The sequence below is a fragment of the Carcharodon carcharias genome, chromosome 28, assembly GCF_017639515.1.
Source record: "Carcharodon carcharias isolate sCarCar2 chromosome 28, sCarCar2.pri, whole genome shotgun sequence".
Classification (NCBI taxonomy): Eukaryota; Metazoa; Chordata; class Chondrichthyes; order Lamniformes; family Lamnidae; genus Carcharodon; species Carcharodon carcharias.
In genome coordinates this window covers 24,052,617-24,068,239 of record NC_054494.1, presented here as the reverse complement: position 1 = coordinate 24,068,239, position 15,623 = coordinate 24,052,617, and the positions used below count along the sequence as shown (strand labels likewise).

General features: G+C 41.5%; 1 protein-coding gene across 3 annotated transcripts in view; it reads left to right on the top strand.

Annotated features, from left to right (window-relative positions):
- The window catches only part of kcnma1a (potassium large conductance calcium-activated channel, subfamily M, alpha member 1a), a 770,607-nt gene that overhangs the window by 716,044 nt on the left and 38,940 nt on the right, over nucleotides 1-15,623 (top strand). For all 3 annotated transcript variants that reach the window (XM_041176516.1, XM_041176514.1, XM_041176513.1), the window contains exons 24-26: nucleotides 809-892; nucleotides 1,528-1,658; nucleotides 10,664-10,858. In XM_041176516.1, the coding sequence (XP_041032450.1) occupies nucleotides 809-892; nucleotides 1,528-1,658; nucleotides 10,664-10,858 (410 nt within the window). The remainder of the gene's footprint in view (nucleotides 1-808; nucleotides 893-1,527; nucleotides 1,659-10,663; nucleotides 10,859-15,623) is intronic.

Sequence of the window (15,623 nt, the reverse complement as noted above, 5' to 3'; positions counted from 1 at the left end):
TGCGCTTTTTGGCAGGGGTTGTTTATACATATGTGATGTGTGATTTCTGCTGACAGAAACTAGCTGACAATGGTAATTTTCATAATAATAACTTCTTTGAAGTTTTTCTTTCAAGGACAACAAGCGCTTTCTGTAAAAGTATTGTATTTCCTGAGTGTGGTGGGGGAGGGAAGGGAGGGTGTTGGTAAAACACCCTGGTGATTCCACTGCCTGCTGTGGAAAGGACTCATCTAGAACAGAAAGATCCCGGCAGCATTCCTGGTTTGTGTCATCAGTTAATTTCAGCTGATATGATTAGGAAGGGGAAAGGTTGGCCAGAATCCCTGCACCTGGCCAGCAACCCCTGGCTCTTGTTGGAATATTCACATGTTGTCTTTGATGAAGACTTGGGATGTGAAGCCCTCTACTTGAACGATCTGCTTTACTTATTGGGCTCAAAAATGAAGTACTACTTGGGTCAGGCACAGCAAGGTGGGCAGTGCCATGGAGCCATAGTTTGTGCCTTCAAGAAAGGGAAAGAGAAAATTCGAAGGATAATTTTAAAAAGTAATCTTTCCTAATGGCTAACAGATATATAAGGTGGTTCCTAAAAAGTTCAAACAGAAACCTTTACTGTTATTTTAATCTGCTTAAGCCTATTGTCATTGTTATTTATTTTAATGAAAATCTGTTCTTAGAAACTGTTTCTTGTGATGGTAAATATTTAATGAACTGATTCTCTGTTTTGGTGCCTCTTGAAAGTATTACCTGTATGTTACTTCTTGTGTCTTTATGCCCTCCTGTTTACCAATTTCTCATTCATTATTAGTTAAACCTGGCAAATTGCTCCCTTTGGTTTCATTCAATCAGGAAAAAAACATTGGAGCCAACATACCAATGATAACTGAGTTGGGTAAGCAGCCCCTTTCTCCTTTTGTCCACAGTTTCTCTTCACTTATCAGTTCTTCTTTTCATTTTGGCTGAGAGATTTCTCCAGTGTCAGTGTCTTTTTTTTGCTGGCTATGGTTGAAGTTGGCTGCCTTAGTTGTGTCCTTCTAATTTATTTTTAACGATTATTATTTTCACAGAGTATCTCTTGCCCTTTGACCTCACTGTTCTGTACTTGCAGCTGTTTCCATAGTATTTTGCTTGCAGTTCATTTTTGCAGCTTCAGCCTATTCATCAGCCTCTGTCACGTTGATTGACAGTTCTTTCCACAGCTCTCGCAAAAAGTCTGAAAAGAGGGAAAAAAAATCAAAACAAGACTTCAAATCAAACCTTCTTTCAAACTGTTTATTTTTGCTAGATTTACTCTGAAGACAGAGTTCAGGGGTTACAAAAGAAGGAATAACTTCTACTTTGCTTGCTATGCTTTGCACTTTGCACTGAAATATTAAATAAATTAGAGCAAAAAGTTCAGGGATTACAATTTCCAATCTCTTAGAGCTGCTGTTGACTGTTCAATAGCTTCCACTGTGCATTTATGTCCCTCCCCTGACCATTCAGTGTACGCTGATAACTTGTTGCCTTTCCTTTTGATCCTTCCAGTGAATGACTCGAACGTTCAATTCTTGGACCAAGATGATGATGATGACCCAGATACTGAGTTGTATTTGACACAGCCATTCGCGTGCGGGACAGCATTCGCTGTCAGTGTGTTAGACTCCCTAATGAGTGCAGTAAGTAAAAGCAGGCCAATGTGCATTTCTTCTTCATGATAGTCTTTTCTTACCATTGCTTGCGCGTGATTTCAGAGGCTCCATATGATATACAATTTTTAAACATAGACCCTTCCTTATAAATCACTCATTGACAGATCCATTGGTCTTTTAAACCCAAAGCTTAGCAGGATTCGGTCAAGCCTTTGGACGTTTGAAGATCTCACATGCTGTGTGTTTTAATAAGTGTGCTGCTACAATTCAAGGCAGCCAAAGTAAACTGCAAGGAACAATGTAGAACTATATGTGAAATGAAGACATCCCTTCTATTAATTAAGAAGCATTTTTTAAAATAGCTTGTCCTTTTATTTCATACGAAAATAACAGTGTTGTTGGCTTTATGGGTGCAGTGTGATATTACAGGTAGCACCTGGTCAAAGGGTTATGGGATCAGCAATGCAAGTTGTAAAGCTGGCTTCACACTGTTCCTTGACCAAGGAAGCTGGAGCACTTGAGCTCTGCTTACAGGCATTCAAACGCCAGTTAAATTTTAATGGTAACTAAGAGCCGACGGGTTAGTTCCTCACATTAAAACGTGGAAATAAAGTTTTTTTTAGAAGCTCCCGAGCAGTTAGTTCAACCACCAGGGAAATGTTTAGAATTCCCTTCATGCCAGCTGCTGTTAAAGTGCAGCTGCTGGGATGCTGAAGCAGTGTGAGAGCACACCTCCTCAAGGCCCATTCACACTGCTGGTCTCAGTCCAATTTGGACAACTTTGCATCACTGTTGTAGTTTGCACTTCACATCAACTTGAAGCTAAAACTCCTTCAGAATTGATGCAAATTGTGGAGTGTAACTGGTCTGTTAGTTTAACACGGTTTGTTGTAAAAGTATTGAAGTGTAGAGTTTTATGGTGGTTTTGAACTCTGCTAAATATACTGCAGGATCAATCCTTTGAGGCCTTTGATTGTAACAAAACCTGCGTTTTTAAGGGCGGCCCTTGTTTTCTCAAAATAAAGCACTGAGTATAAGAAAGCTGGGGTTACTTTGAAAACGATCAAAAGCTTTCAAAGCATCTCTTCAAAATAATAAGAGCCAACTACAGTTAAGGCAACCGGTAATTTTTACTGAATGGATTTCTGAAATAATGGAACTCGGTTAGCTAAGTGCTCCAATGTAGTTGAAATGTAATGGCTGGAAGAGTCACCTTTGACAGCCATCCTCTCATTGTGTCAGGACAAGGCCTGAGTTTGCTGAACATTAAATATTTCATTCAGCAGCCATTTAAGGCTTTCCCAGCACACACAGGATACTCAACACCAATAACAACTTGCATTTATACATGCCTTTAAAAATGTCCCAAGCTGCCTCAATGGATCATTTTCAGGCAAAATTTAATACATAAAGACATGTGGACAGGTAACTAGAAGCATGAACAAAGAGAAAGGTTTTAAGGCGCAACTTGAAAGAAGAGAGTTAGAGGGATAGTAGTCAGTGGAGCGATTTTAGGTAGTGAATGAAGAATATAAAACAAGAAACATTGCACAATGCCAAAGAGAATCTTGTTAAACTTTTCCTTCAACTGTCTGAGGCTGAACCAGACTGTTCATAACCTTAGTGCCATATGCCCGAAACGAGTTTCCAACCACATATCTGCGCCACCTCCAAAACATCACCCTACTCCATCCCTGCCTCAGTTTATTTGCTACTGAAGCCCTCGTCCTTGCCTTTGTTACCTCTATACTTTACTATTCTTACATATTCCTGACTGGTCTGCCACAGTCTACCCTCTGTAAACTGGAGGTCATCCAAAACTTTGCTATCCTGAGTCCTTATTCACACCAAATCTTTTTAACCCATCACCCCTCTTTTGCAGATTTACATTGGCTCCTGATTACACATTGCCTCCATTTTAAAATTCTCGTCTTTGTTTTCAGATCCTTCCACAGCCTCATCTCTCCCTATTTCTGTAATCTCCTCCAGCCCTACAATCTTCCAATATTTGTGCTCTAATTCTAGATCATCCCTAATTTAAATCGCTGTGCCATTGCTAGCCATAGCATCAGTTGTCAATGCCCTAAGTTCTGACATTTCCTCCCTAAATCTTGGTTTAAAAGCACTATATATCTGCATGCTGTTGTTGTTTAATTACTAATAGGGTGAGATTGTGTGTAGTGTGAGTAACCATGCACTAGTAAGAGTCAGACAAAGAAAGAAGTTTTTGGACACAATGCTAAATATGAATAGTAAAGAACTGGCTGTAATGGATGGGATCATCCTTTGCTCCTCAATATTTGCTTCACCCTCAGATCACGGATGGATTGGAGCTCTCCACTGAGCAGAACAGACATGGTTTCATTTCCATTTAACGTAAATTTAAATGCAACTGACAATTTGTGAAGTATAGCCCCCATTATTCTGGCATTAAAGATGATCTTTAGTTTATGCAGAGTATGAGCACAGGGGCTACAAATTCATGTGGATTTTAAAACAAAATGCAGAGAGACCCTTAATTTGTGAACTTGAGCATGAAATATTGAAATAACTTGGTGTATGTGCTTGAAGATTTTTTTTCTTTGAAACAAAACACTGCACTATTTCCAGAGCCTTTTCCACAGCTGCTGAGATTCAATATTAAACCATTCGCTGCAAGAAATGTGAAGTAACGTACCATGCAATAACAACAAAAAAAGAGAATTCATATATCCAGTGTTGGCACCAGATGCAAATTTAAGTTGAATCCAAGTTGCACTAATAGGCGAAAGTTTATAGATGAATCTGTCAGATTGATCAGACAGTCCGACTTGCTGCAGTATCAGCCAAGTGAAGTTTCTGTCAACACACTTTTCACATACATTGCCATCAAATGGAGCTGTACTGAGCACATTAGATGACTTAACAAGGTCACTGCAGCACCGAGTTCCCCAAATAACAATCCTTGAAAGCTATGTGGGCTTGTGGGTATGGCACTGGAGTAATGTGCTTTTTGTTGGCTGATGCGGTCTAAAAGGTGCCAGCAAGGAGGAGATGGATTTCTGGGCATTGAAACACTCTCTGCTGGTTTGATGTCTCAATTTGGCCTCTTTCTTCGTTCTGAAAAACAGTTAGAACAAAACATCATTCAGGCAACATTTCACATTGAACAAAGGTGTTGATGATTAACAGACAACTCTCATCTATCATCCTGGTTGACAGCATTGTCAAAATCACAGATAGCTGCCACATGTTAATGCTGAGCTTGCTTCACTAAGAGCCGTGGGTCTGTAATTCACTTATAATCACAATACAATCCCTGGAGCTGCTTATTGTTTTTATTGGCTGAGCATTGGGAGCTGAATTTCCCACCGCTCGTTTCCAAAATAAAATCAGGTGATCTTGTTCCCATTTGTTTCTCTAAGCATCAGAAATTTCTGGAGAGTCTCACTTGTTCCATCTTTTCTAATTATGGAAGTCCTTATTGATTTTAGATCATGGCAGATGATTCCAGGTTTGCATTGGTCGGGGCAGATAAAGATGGCTGCCAGCAGACTGTGTCTGCACTCAGCTGTCAAATAATTTCCGTGGGACCTATGTTGTCTGTGTCTTCCGTCACTGTTCAAAGTGAAGCAAGGAAAATCCTGTATAATGAGAAAATGTTTTGTGTTTGTACATTTTTCACTTTTTTTGTATCCCATTGCTAGCAGTCTTCATACGCGATACCATTCAAAGTACAGCCGGCAGTGTGACAGGGCTATGACCAGCAAATGCCAACCATCTCTCATCTCTGCCAACAATGTGGTTGTCTTCATCTTGCTGGTGAAACAACCCTGTGGTATCAATGGTTTTCACATACGGCAGGGCTGAATGTAGGTGTTGTATGTAGCAGCAGGTGTTCGGCAGAGCAAGGGTTAATGTGCTACTGGAGAACAGTACTGCCCATGGCATGATGTAGAGAGTCACATGAAAGTAGACAGTGGAATAGAGTCCAGAGGGAGCCATCGTGGAGGCAGCACCCATGCATAGCAGTACCTGGGAAATGTACATAGTTATGGGTTAATAATAAATAGTTTATGTCTAAACATATAAGTCTTCAGACCTCTTAGTGAGACACCAAACGAACCTTTACAACATGGTGGCAACTAAATGAATGAACCCAGAATCACAAAGCAGCTGGAGAAGGACCCCAAATCCCAATGCATGCAAAATTAAAGAAACTGAAGCCTGACCTGAGAGAAGTGCACCAAAATTGAAGACACAGTTGGAGGTTGACTAAATAGAAAGCTCCATTACAGACGTGGAGACTGAAGGACTCCACCAGAGCAAGTGGAGGTCCATTGCCGGACATGATTTTTTTTTAAAAAAAAGGCAGAGTCAAAGGAACCTGGCCTGATCGTAAAAAAAAGACTGAGCAAAGTTCAAGAAAAAAAGTTGAAAAAAGAAGAATCCACTGTCTAGGTGAAGACAAGAACCTGAGTGATGGCAGAGCCCATATACCTGGCCAAATCACAAGAAGGGTGAGCAAAATACAGTAAAAACACAAAAATAAAGCTTTTAAAATAGGCAGCTGTCAGGGTCAGTGCATCCAGAGGGCAGCTGAAGGAAAGCTGCAGCCTCAGCCGGCACCTTAACACAAGGTGGCCAAGCTGGATTGAAGTTAACAAAAAAGCTTTTTTTTTTAAAAAAAGGCACGTTGAGACAGCCCATTTGTCTCAAAGATTTGATTCTTACTACTCACCAGGAGAAAGTCCTCTTCTGTCAGCTGTGAAAAGTTGAAATATTTCTAACTCTATCCTTTGCAACCCTCAGGTTCTGGAGATTTAATATCCTGACACTTTGCAGTATTTATACTGACAGTTCCTCATCCAGATACAAAATACCCATTTTTATTGGGGAAGGGTGGGTGAGGAGACAGAAAGGGCAATGAATCCAGCAAAGTCAGGGATGTGGGTGTCCTGCCGATCTTAATGCCCAGGCCTCATTGAAATAGATTGAGCAGAGTCTTGCCCTACTCAAGCCAGATTGTCTACTTAGCTGGCGGGTGGGAGGATTTGATTGGATGGGTTTCCCTCAAATAGCAATGGCCAAGGGAGGCTGGTGATTTTATAAAAATATAATGCAACAGGCTGTTCATGGGGCTACCGCAGGATCAGGGGGAGGGGGAGACTGGTGTTGGGAAAGCCTATGGACTCACTGAGGGTCCTGGAGGGACTACAAGGAGTTCAATGATGGGCACAGTTTAGTAACTTGGCTACGTCTCTTCTGGCCTGTCTAGTCCTCCTGTCATGTTTCAGGACCCCCACCCCATTTCTGACCTTAAATTTATGTCATTGTACCATGACCTTTGAATCTTAAGTGGGCCCCACCTCCTTTTGGAAGGATTGTCACCCAGTGCCTTGAATCAACAGCATTACTATTTCAGTGGTTGGGAACTTGGTGCTTGGATCTCGATTTTTAGGGTTTTAACCTGATCCTCATCTGATCCTTTCCTGCCCATCAAGGGTGGAAGTGGGTTACAATCAAAGCTAAAGTGTTTGCAAATGTAGAAGCTAGATATTGGGAGAGGAAACTGGTAATCCTTTGTATTTTTGTTACATCAGTTAAGCCAAAGTTTTTAATTGTTTGATAACTGCTTCCTTCCATGATTAGCTCCACTTGTTTCTACAAGTCTGATTCAGCAAAATCTCTCCACTCTGAATGCATTTGGTTTTCAGAGTGTTGCTATGTGTATGAATGAAGCATGGCTCAATATTCTACAGGTCCTGTCTCTCCTTACAAGAGATGGCAGTGCTTTTGCTTTTGGTGACACCTCTCTTGCAACACTAGTTACTCCATTTCTCAATTAGCCATGGAGTCAAAAACTAGTGCTGCATGATTGGTGTCACAGGATGTGTTTTGCTCATGGAAATAAAGGGAGTGGATTTTACAATCCAGATTTCCTTTTTCAAAAAGAGCAATGTTGAAGTATCTTCAAAAGTAAACACATTAGAAACTTGATTTTTGCAAAATAGAAACTTTTCTAATATCCTAACATGGGGCATTTTCTATTTCTGGAGAGATCACTGAGTTAGCAGCATTCATTGTTAAACTCCTAGGCCAGGACATTGAGGTCGGCGAGTGGGGTTGGGGGGGGGTGTGGGGGGGTTGGGGGGGGTGGTGAGATCGGCTCTCCGACACGTTAAATGACATGGGCGGAACTCCCGACATCATTTCAGTTTTCAGGTCGGCGGGGACGCCGCCAAATCAGCTGTGTGCCCATTGTCAACGGCCAATTGAGGCCATTTAAAAAGTAATTGAGCTAGTTAATGGACCTGCCTGTACAACCTTAAGGTTGACGGACAGGCTGGGAGCCCTGGCGGGCTTCAGAAAAAGCATGAAACCTCGTCCATGGGCGGGATGAGGTTTCATGATGGATTTTAAAAATTTAATAAAAGTTTGAATGAAAGTGATGGATATGGTCCCAACTCATGTGACAGTGTCACATGACGGGACATGTCAGGGAAATTTTAATTTTGTGCATTGACCATTTTTGAATTTGACACCGATCTCCCTGAGGCAGCACTTAGCCTCAGGGAAATGAGTGTGCTCTTTCGCGCACACGCATGAAAGAGTGCACTCCTGGCTAAGGGAATACCCCCCACCTGCACAGGGAGCACATAGCACTTCCTGCTGGACGTTACGATGGGCAGGCCTTAATTGGCCTGCCCACGTAAAATGGCGGCGCACCCCAAATTGGGGGCTCCGATTAGAGGCATGCCTGCACACGCCCACTCTTGCACTCTCTCCTCCCCCCCCCCCCCCCCCCCCCCCCCCCCCCCCCCCCCAAAAGGGGGAAAATTCTTCCCCTAATTTTAACCTAGCCCAGCTGCGGTGAACTGTGCTGGTGGATAGTTAAAATGGTGACCAGGGCAGGGTGGGGGAGTTGTTGAATTGCATTACTGGCGCATTCCCACGTTCCTACCCAACACCAGCTTTACTTAGCAGAAAGCCCCTTGAGAGAGCAGTCTGTCCCAAGTAGCCGATGGCCTTACGTGAGATTTGAAAGGCACGGTCTGATATGTCATTGGCACTGCTATCTAATTTTAACTGTAGAAGATTGAGATGCTGGTACATCATCAAATGTTGCCCTTCCCTCCCACCACTGGGAGCGCATTGAAGGCCCCAGCCCCTCCACTTCCCCAACTCCCAACACTAACCTTAAAGAAAGAATTGTTCTCTTAGATCCCCAGTTATCGCAGATCTCCTACCAGATTTCCCAATCCCACCTGCTGTCTGTGATATAATTTCCATTGGTTTTGGCAGGAGTCATTGCTGCTGCACTACTCATAAGAGGCCAGCTGTTAAAATGGCCTTGGTCTCAACAATGCACTCTCCGCAGGGTTTTCCCTCTTGTACTGCATTCCACACTCCCCACCCGTTACAATCATGCCCCAAATTAAAATCAGAGCTCTGTCTTTTTAGTGCGTGTCACAGCCTCAATTAAAAAGTTAGTCAAAAGCAGAGCCCAGTAGTCTTTAACATGCTCAACATGCACATGTTTACTCCATTACACACCGGACATCACACTTTCATCCCACGGATACAAAACAACCTTTGACTTTCTTTTTGTTTTCAAACAGTCATTTAATGCTTGGTTGCTTCTGTGCATTTTTCACAGTTCTTACCCAAACAGCAATTATTGATGTGTTTAGTTAGCAACAATTGGACTTTGTACTTTCACATGACACATCTTTAATTTAGCAGCAGAATAATGAGAGATATGATAGTTTTTTTTATATTTGGAAAAAGAACAATTAAATAAGCGGTTTTTAAAGGATTGCTCTTTTCTCCCCAAGGTTGTTACCTAATAAACCAGGACAAGTGTTTTGGACACTACAGTTTATCTGCATGCCCCTTGTCTAGAAAGGAAATTCCTTTCATCCACTACTCAAATAACAATTCCTACTGCGGAGTATAAATCTTCAGATGTCAGGTTAAGATAGAATTGGGCTGTACAGCTTCCAATTGGGAAAATATCTCACTTTAGCATTCTCTCCAAACAAATATGTGAAATGGGTTGACTTGCGCAAAACAACTGAAGGCTGCTGGTGCCTGTGGAACTGGGCCCTGTGGCCCTGCATATATTTTTTTAAAGTATATGGTTTTGAGAGTCCCAGCAACTTTGTGAGAAAGCCAGAACATTTTGTAATGAGGATGTTGTACAGATTCAGGTATCAAATATTGGTCCATGGAGGCCTGGAAAAGGGACAGTGCCTCCTTCACTAAAACAATCATCTTTAATGAAGCTTGAATTTATTATATTGACATTAAGTAAATATTTCTAAGACTGATTGTTTACCTGACAGGATGGAATGGTTATAAATGCTGGCAGCCTGTCATCTTGAAGTAGCTGTGCACCTAATAAATTGTGCTTGCCAGCACACTTGAGTGTTTTAAACAAGACCACCTGGGATTTTACCCTCATCATCCATTTATTTAAAATATAATCAAAATGTTTAATTGATACATACTTAAGTCTGATTTCTGTCAGCTCATGTCGTAAAGCTGCAGTATGTGTTAGCAGGAGAGGACTGTGAGAGCATACATGTGGTAATGTGCAGCGACATTCTCAGCGTAAAGGCTGTTCCCAGCTGAATCAATGATGAGGAAAAAAGGCACTCTAGCTCGTACAGGCTTTAAACCTGTCCAGAGTCTTCTACTTTTGTATCTTTCTCAGCCTCATATTGGTTGTGAAGTTAACGCTGAGAGAGGGAGACTTTGCATCGCCACTAACAGCAATTATAGAGGGAATTAATCATTACAATTTCTGTCTAGAAGAAAACTGACCTGAATTTGTGTGTGGAAGAAAAGATATATAGTGAAAGGACCTAATGGGACATACAACTAAAACAGAGTAATTGGAGTCTGCTGTCTTTTCACTTCCCAGATAAAATATGTGAAGTGACAGCACGTTAGTTTTAACTGCACCAAGTCCTTGGAAAGCGTAATTTGAATTTCTTTGGTGATGACTTTAATAGTGTTCACTTAAAGAGTTTGTTTTATCTCCACAGACATACTTCAATGACAATATCCTGACTCTGATACGGACATTAGTAACAGGGGGAGCCACGCCAGAGCTGGAATCAATGCTAGCTGAAGAAAATGCCTTGAGAGGTGGATACAGCACTCCGCAAACACTATCAAACAGAGACAGGTGTCGAGTCGCACAGTTGGCTCTGTACGATGGCCCTTTTGCAGACCTTGGGGTAAGGTGAATCTGTTGTTTTGCTCAGTATGTCACTCTATCCCTGACAGTTCTGAAAGAAAAACATCCAGCACTTCTACCCTGCACAGCCATTTCTTTATATTTAAGGGTAAGCTGGAAAATTACATGAGGCAGAAAGGATTAGAGGATAAGGTTAGAGAAGTAGGGTGAGAGGAAGTTCGTGTGGAACATATATACAAGCATAGACCTGTTGGGCCAAATAGCCTGCTTCTGTTCAGTAAATTCTATGTAATTTAACACTTTATAAAAATTATTTGGTGTTTGTTATGTGGATTTGTAATATGAGACGGTTGGCTGCACTGACCCACCAGTGCTTAAACACGTTGTGTCATGGGGCTTGGTAATGGAGCTCTTCATCTGGAAATCTCTGGGAAAGAACCAGCAGTGCCAAGGCTAGGCAGCCCTCTCAGTGAGAAAGGGAAAACCAGCAAACTGATCTCACTGAGCTACCTCTATGGACACCTCAAGAAACCATTTAGGGCTGAGAGAGAGTTCTAGGAGCATGTAGCTCACCACCCTCTCAGCCAGAGGAGGTGTATTCTCCATCAGAGAATGGAGTTGCACATGGCATAAAGAGAATTAGAATGGGAAGTAAATATATTGAGACAAGATCCAGAAATGCATCCACAGTGGCTCAGTTGATACAGTCACTGTGGGGTTTACCTGTGCAGTTAAGTATGTCCCAAGTTTGATCCCTAGCAAATGCTGAATTAAGAGGATACCAGTTATGGCAAAGGGCATGACAATCAGGCCAGGAGGTCCCAGATTAAGGATGAGCAAATCAATCATTCAGGGTTTCTACATCCGACACCTGTTTCACAGCCTATGCTGAAATCATAAGCATCTTGGACATCAGTGAGCATAGGAAGAGAATTGCATGCAAAGTCCTCCTGGTGAATAGCCTACTCAGTGACTGAGTCCACAGTTGAAGAATGGATGTGTGGGTAGCTGACAGCCATGGAATCATGTCCAACAAGGCTAGGAGAGAAGAGGGAAAGATTGCAAAAAGCACATTTTGAAGTTTCCTCTATGGGAATGTGAAAATACTGCTGATTATTGTGCCAGTAGCTGAAATATTGAATACAACATGCATTGTAAATAGGAAATGCTAATTTTCAGTGAATAATAGCCAGTTTCTATCAAATACATTGTACTTTCATGATCAAGTACACCAACAAAGCTACAGCAATAGTTGGACAGTGCTTTCCCCACTGGAAAGGCATAAAATAAAATCACTAAAATAAAAGCCTGTCATCATAACCCACTGGACAAAGAATTTTTTGTATTCTATCAGAGTATATTTATAATTCTGTTTGACAATCACAGAATTTTAACGGCACAGAAGGAGGCCTATTGTGTCTGCACCAGCTCTCCAAATGAGCATTATGACACCTAGTGCCATTGCCCTTGCCTTTTCCCTGTACCCTTGCACATTGTTTCTATTCAAATAATTATCTATTGCCCTCTTTGATGCTTCGATTGAACCTGCCTCCACCACACTTCCAGGCAGTGCATTCCAGACCTGAACCACTTGCTGTGTGAAAAAGTTTTTTCTCACATCACATTTGCTTCTTTTGCAAAACACTTTAAATCTGTGCCCTCTTGCTCTTGATCTTTTTATGAGCAGGAACAGCTTCTCCCTATCTACTCTGTCCAACCCCCTCATGATTTTGAACATCTCTATCAAGTCTCCACTTAGCCGCCTCCTCTTCAAGAAAAACAGTCCCTACTTCTCCAATCTACCCTCATAGCTGAAATTTCTCATCCCTGGAAGCATTCTCGTAAATCTCTTCTGCACTCTCTAGGAAGGATTTGAACGCATTCGATAGTGTGGCACCCAGAACTGTACACAACACTCCAGCTGAGGTCTAACGAGTGTCTTAAATAAATTCAGCATAACCTCTCTGCCCTTGTACTCTATGCCTCTATTAATAAAGCCCAGGACACCATATGGTTTATTAACTGCTCTCTCCACCTGTCCTGCCACCTTCAATGATCTGTGCCCATATACACCCAGGTCTTTCTGCTCCTGCATCCCCTTCAAAATTTTACCCCTTATTTTACATTGTCTGTCTTACCAAAATGTATCACCTTACACTTCTCCACATTGAACTTAATATGATGCCTATCTGCCCGCTCCACCGACTTGTCTATGTCCTCTTGAAGTTCCATACCATCGTCCTCATATATCACAACACTCCTAAGCTTCGTATCATTCGCAAATTTTGAAATTGCCTCTTGCACACCAAGGTCTAGATCATTAATATATATCAGGAAAAGCAAGGGTCCCAATTCTGACCCCTGGAACTCCACTACAAACCTTCCTCCATCCTGAAAAATATCCATTGACCGTTACTCTCTGCCTCCTATTTTTCAGCCAATTTTGTATCCACGTTGCTACTGTCCCTTTTATTCCAAGAGCAATAACTTTTCTCACAAGTCTGTTGTGTGGCATTGTATTAAATGTCTTTTGAAAGTCCATGTACACCACATCAACAGCATTACCCTCATCGACCTTTTCTGTTACCTCTTCAAAAAGCTCCAGCAAGTTAGTTTAACTCGATTTCCCCTTTAGAAATCCATACTGGATCTTCCTTATCAACCCATATTTTTCTATATGACTACTAATTCTATCCCAAATAATTGTTTCTAGAATCTTGCCCACCACTGAAATTAAACTGACTGGTCTGTAATTGTTGGGCTTATCCTTACAACCTTTTTGAACAAGGGTATAACGTTTGCAATTCTCCAGTCCTCTGGCACCACCCTTGAGTCTGGGGAAGACTGAAAAATGGCCAGTGCCCCTGCAATTTCTACTCTCACTTCCTTCAATATCCTTGGATGCATCTCATCTGATCCCAGTGCCTTGTCACCTTGAACTACTGACAGTCTATTCAACACTTGCTCCTTATCAATTTTGAATCTTCTAGTGATAGAGTTTCCTGGTTTGTCACCATGGCCTGGGTAGCATCTACCTCCTTGGTAATGATGGATGCAAAGTATTAATTTAATACCTCAGCCATGGCCCCTTTGTCCATGTGTAAAGTCCATTTTAGGTCCCTAATCGGCCCTATTCCTCCTTTTACCACCCTTTTGCTATTTGGTATGCTTATAGAAGACTTTGTGATTTCCCTTTATGTTGGCTGCCAGTCTTTTTTCATAATCCCTCTTCGCTTCTCTAATATGCTTTTTCATCTTCCCTTTGAACCTTCTGTATTCCTCTTGGTTCTCAATTGTATTTTCTACCTGACACCTGTCATAAGTGCACTTTTTCTTCTTTATCTTGACTTCTATCTTCTTTTTCATCCAGGGAGCTCTGGATTTGTTTGCCCTGCCTTTCCCTTTTGATGGGAAATACCTTGACTGTGCCTGAAGCAGTTCTTTTTTTTTTGAAGGTAGCCCATTGTTCAGCTACAGTTTTTCTTGCCAATCTTTCATTCCAGTCTATCTGGCCCAGCTCCATTCTTGCCCCATCAAAGTCAGCTCTTGTCCAGTTTGTTATTCTTACTCTGGATTGCCTATTGTTCTTTTCTATCATCATCCTAAAACATACAATAAAATGATCACTGTCTCCTAAGTGTTCCCCCACTGACACTTGATCTACTTGGCCCATCCTATTTCCAAGAACCAGGTCCAACAGTGCATTTTTTCTTGTTGGATTGGACACATACTGCTGTAGAAAATTCTCCTGAACACAATCTAGGAACTTTTTTCTCTCTCCACTGCCACTGTCCAAGTCTATATTTAGGTAATTAAAGTCACCCATTATAATTACCCTATAATGCTTACATCTCTCTGTAATTTCCCTGCAAATTTGTTCTTCTACATCTTTCTCACTATTTGGTGGTCTATAAACTACATCAAGCAATGTAATTGTACCCTTTTTGTTCCTTAGCCAAATTGATTCTGTCCTTAAACCCTCTGGCACATCCTCTTTCTCTACCGTTGCAAAGCTCTCTTAACCGATACCGCCACTCTTCCTTTCCTATCTTTTCTGAACACCTTGTACCTGGGAATATTTAACACCCAGTTCTGTCCTTCCTTGAGTCAGGTCTCTGTTATCACCACAACATCTTATTTCCACATGGCAATCTGCACCTGTAACTCCTCAATCTTATTTACTATACTCCATGCATTCACATACATGCATAGTAACCCTGATTTAGATTTTGTTACTTTCTCCCTTACCCCGATCTTACCTATTAGGAAAATTTTGCTGGTAAACTACACAACACAAGCCATCGCATGCATGATGTGAGTTGGACAGCTACCAGTTCAGTTCAATCTTTCTTTTAGCCAGCAGTAACTGAATAAAACCTTCATTCCAAGTGGAAAGAATAACATTATATTTGTTTTTTTTCAATGCAGTCATTAAAGTACCTCCCTGGAAACCACTTCTCATGGTCTTTCTGTTCAACACATTCTCCTTATAATGTTCACTATCTGGGGCTTTGGTGAGACCAGATCCGAAGAACTGTGAACAATTTTGGTCTCCTTACCTAAGGAAGGATATACTTACTTTAAAGGGAGTACAACAAAGGCTCACCAGATTGATTCCTGGGGCGAGAGGGTTGTTCTGTGAGGTGACATTGAGTAGAATGGACCTATATTCTCCAGAGTTTAGAAACGGGAGAAGTAATCTTATTGAAATGTATAAAATTCTTAGTAGGCATGACAGGCAAGTTTAGAACCATGAGTTGTAAATTCAGGATAAGAGGTGAGCCATTTAGGACTGAAATGAGGAG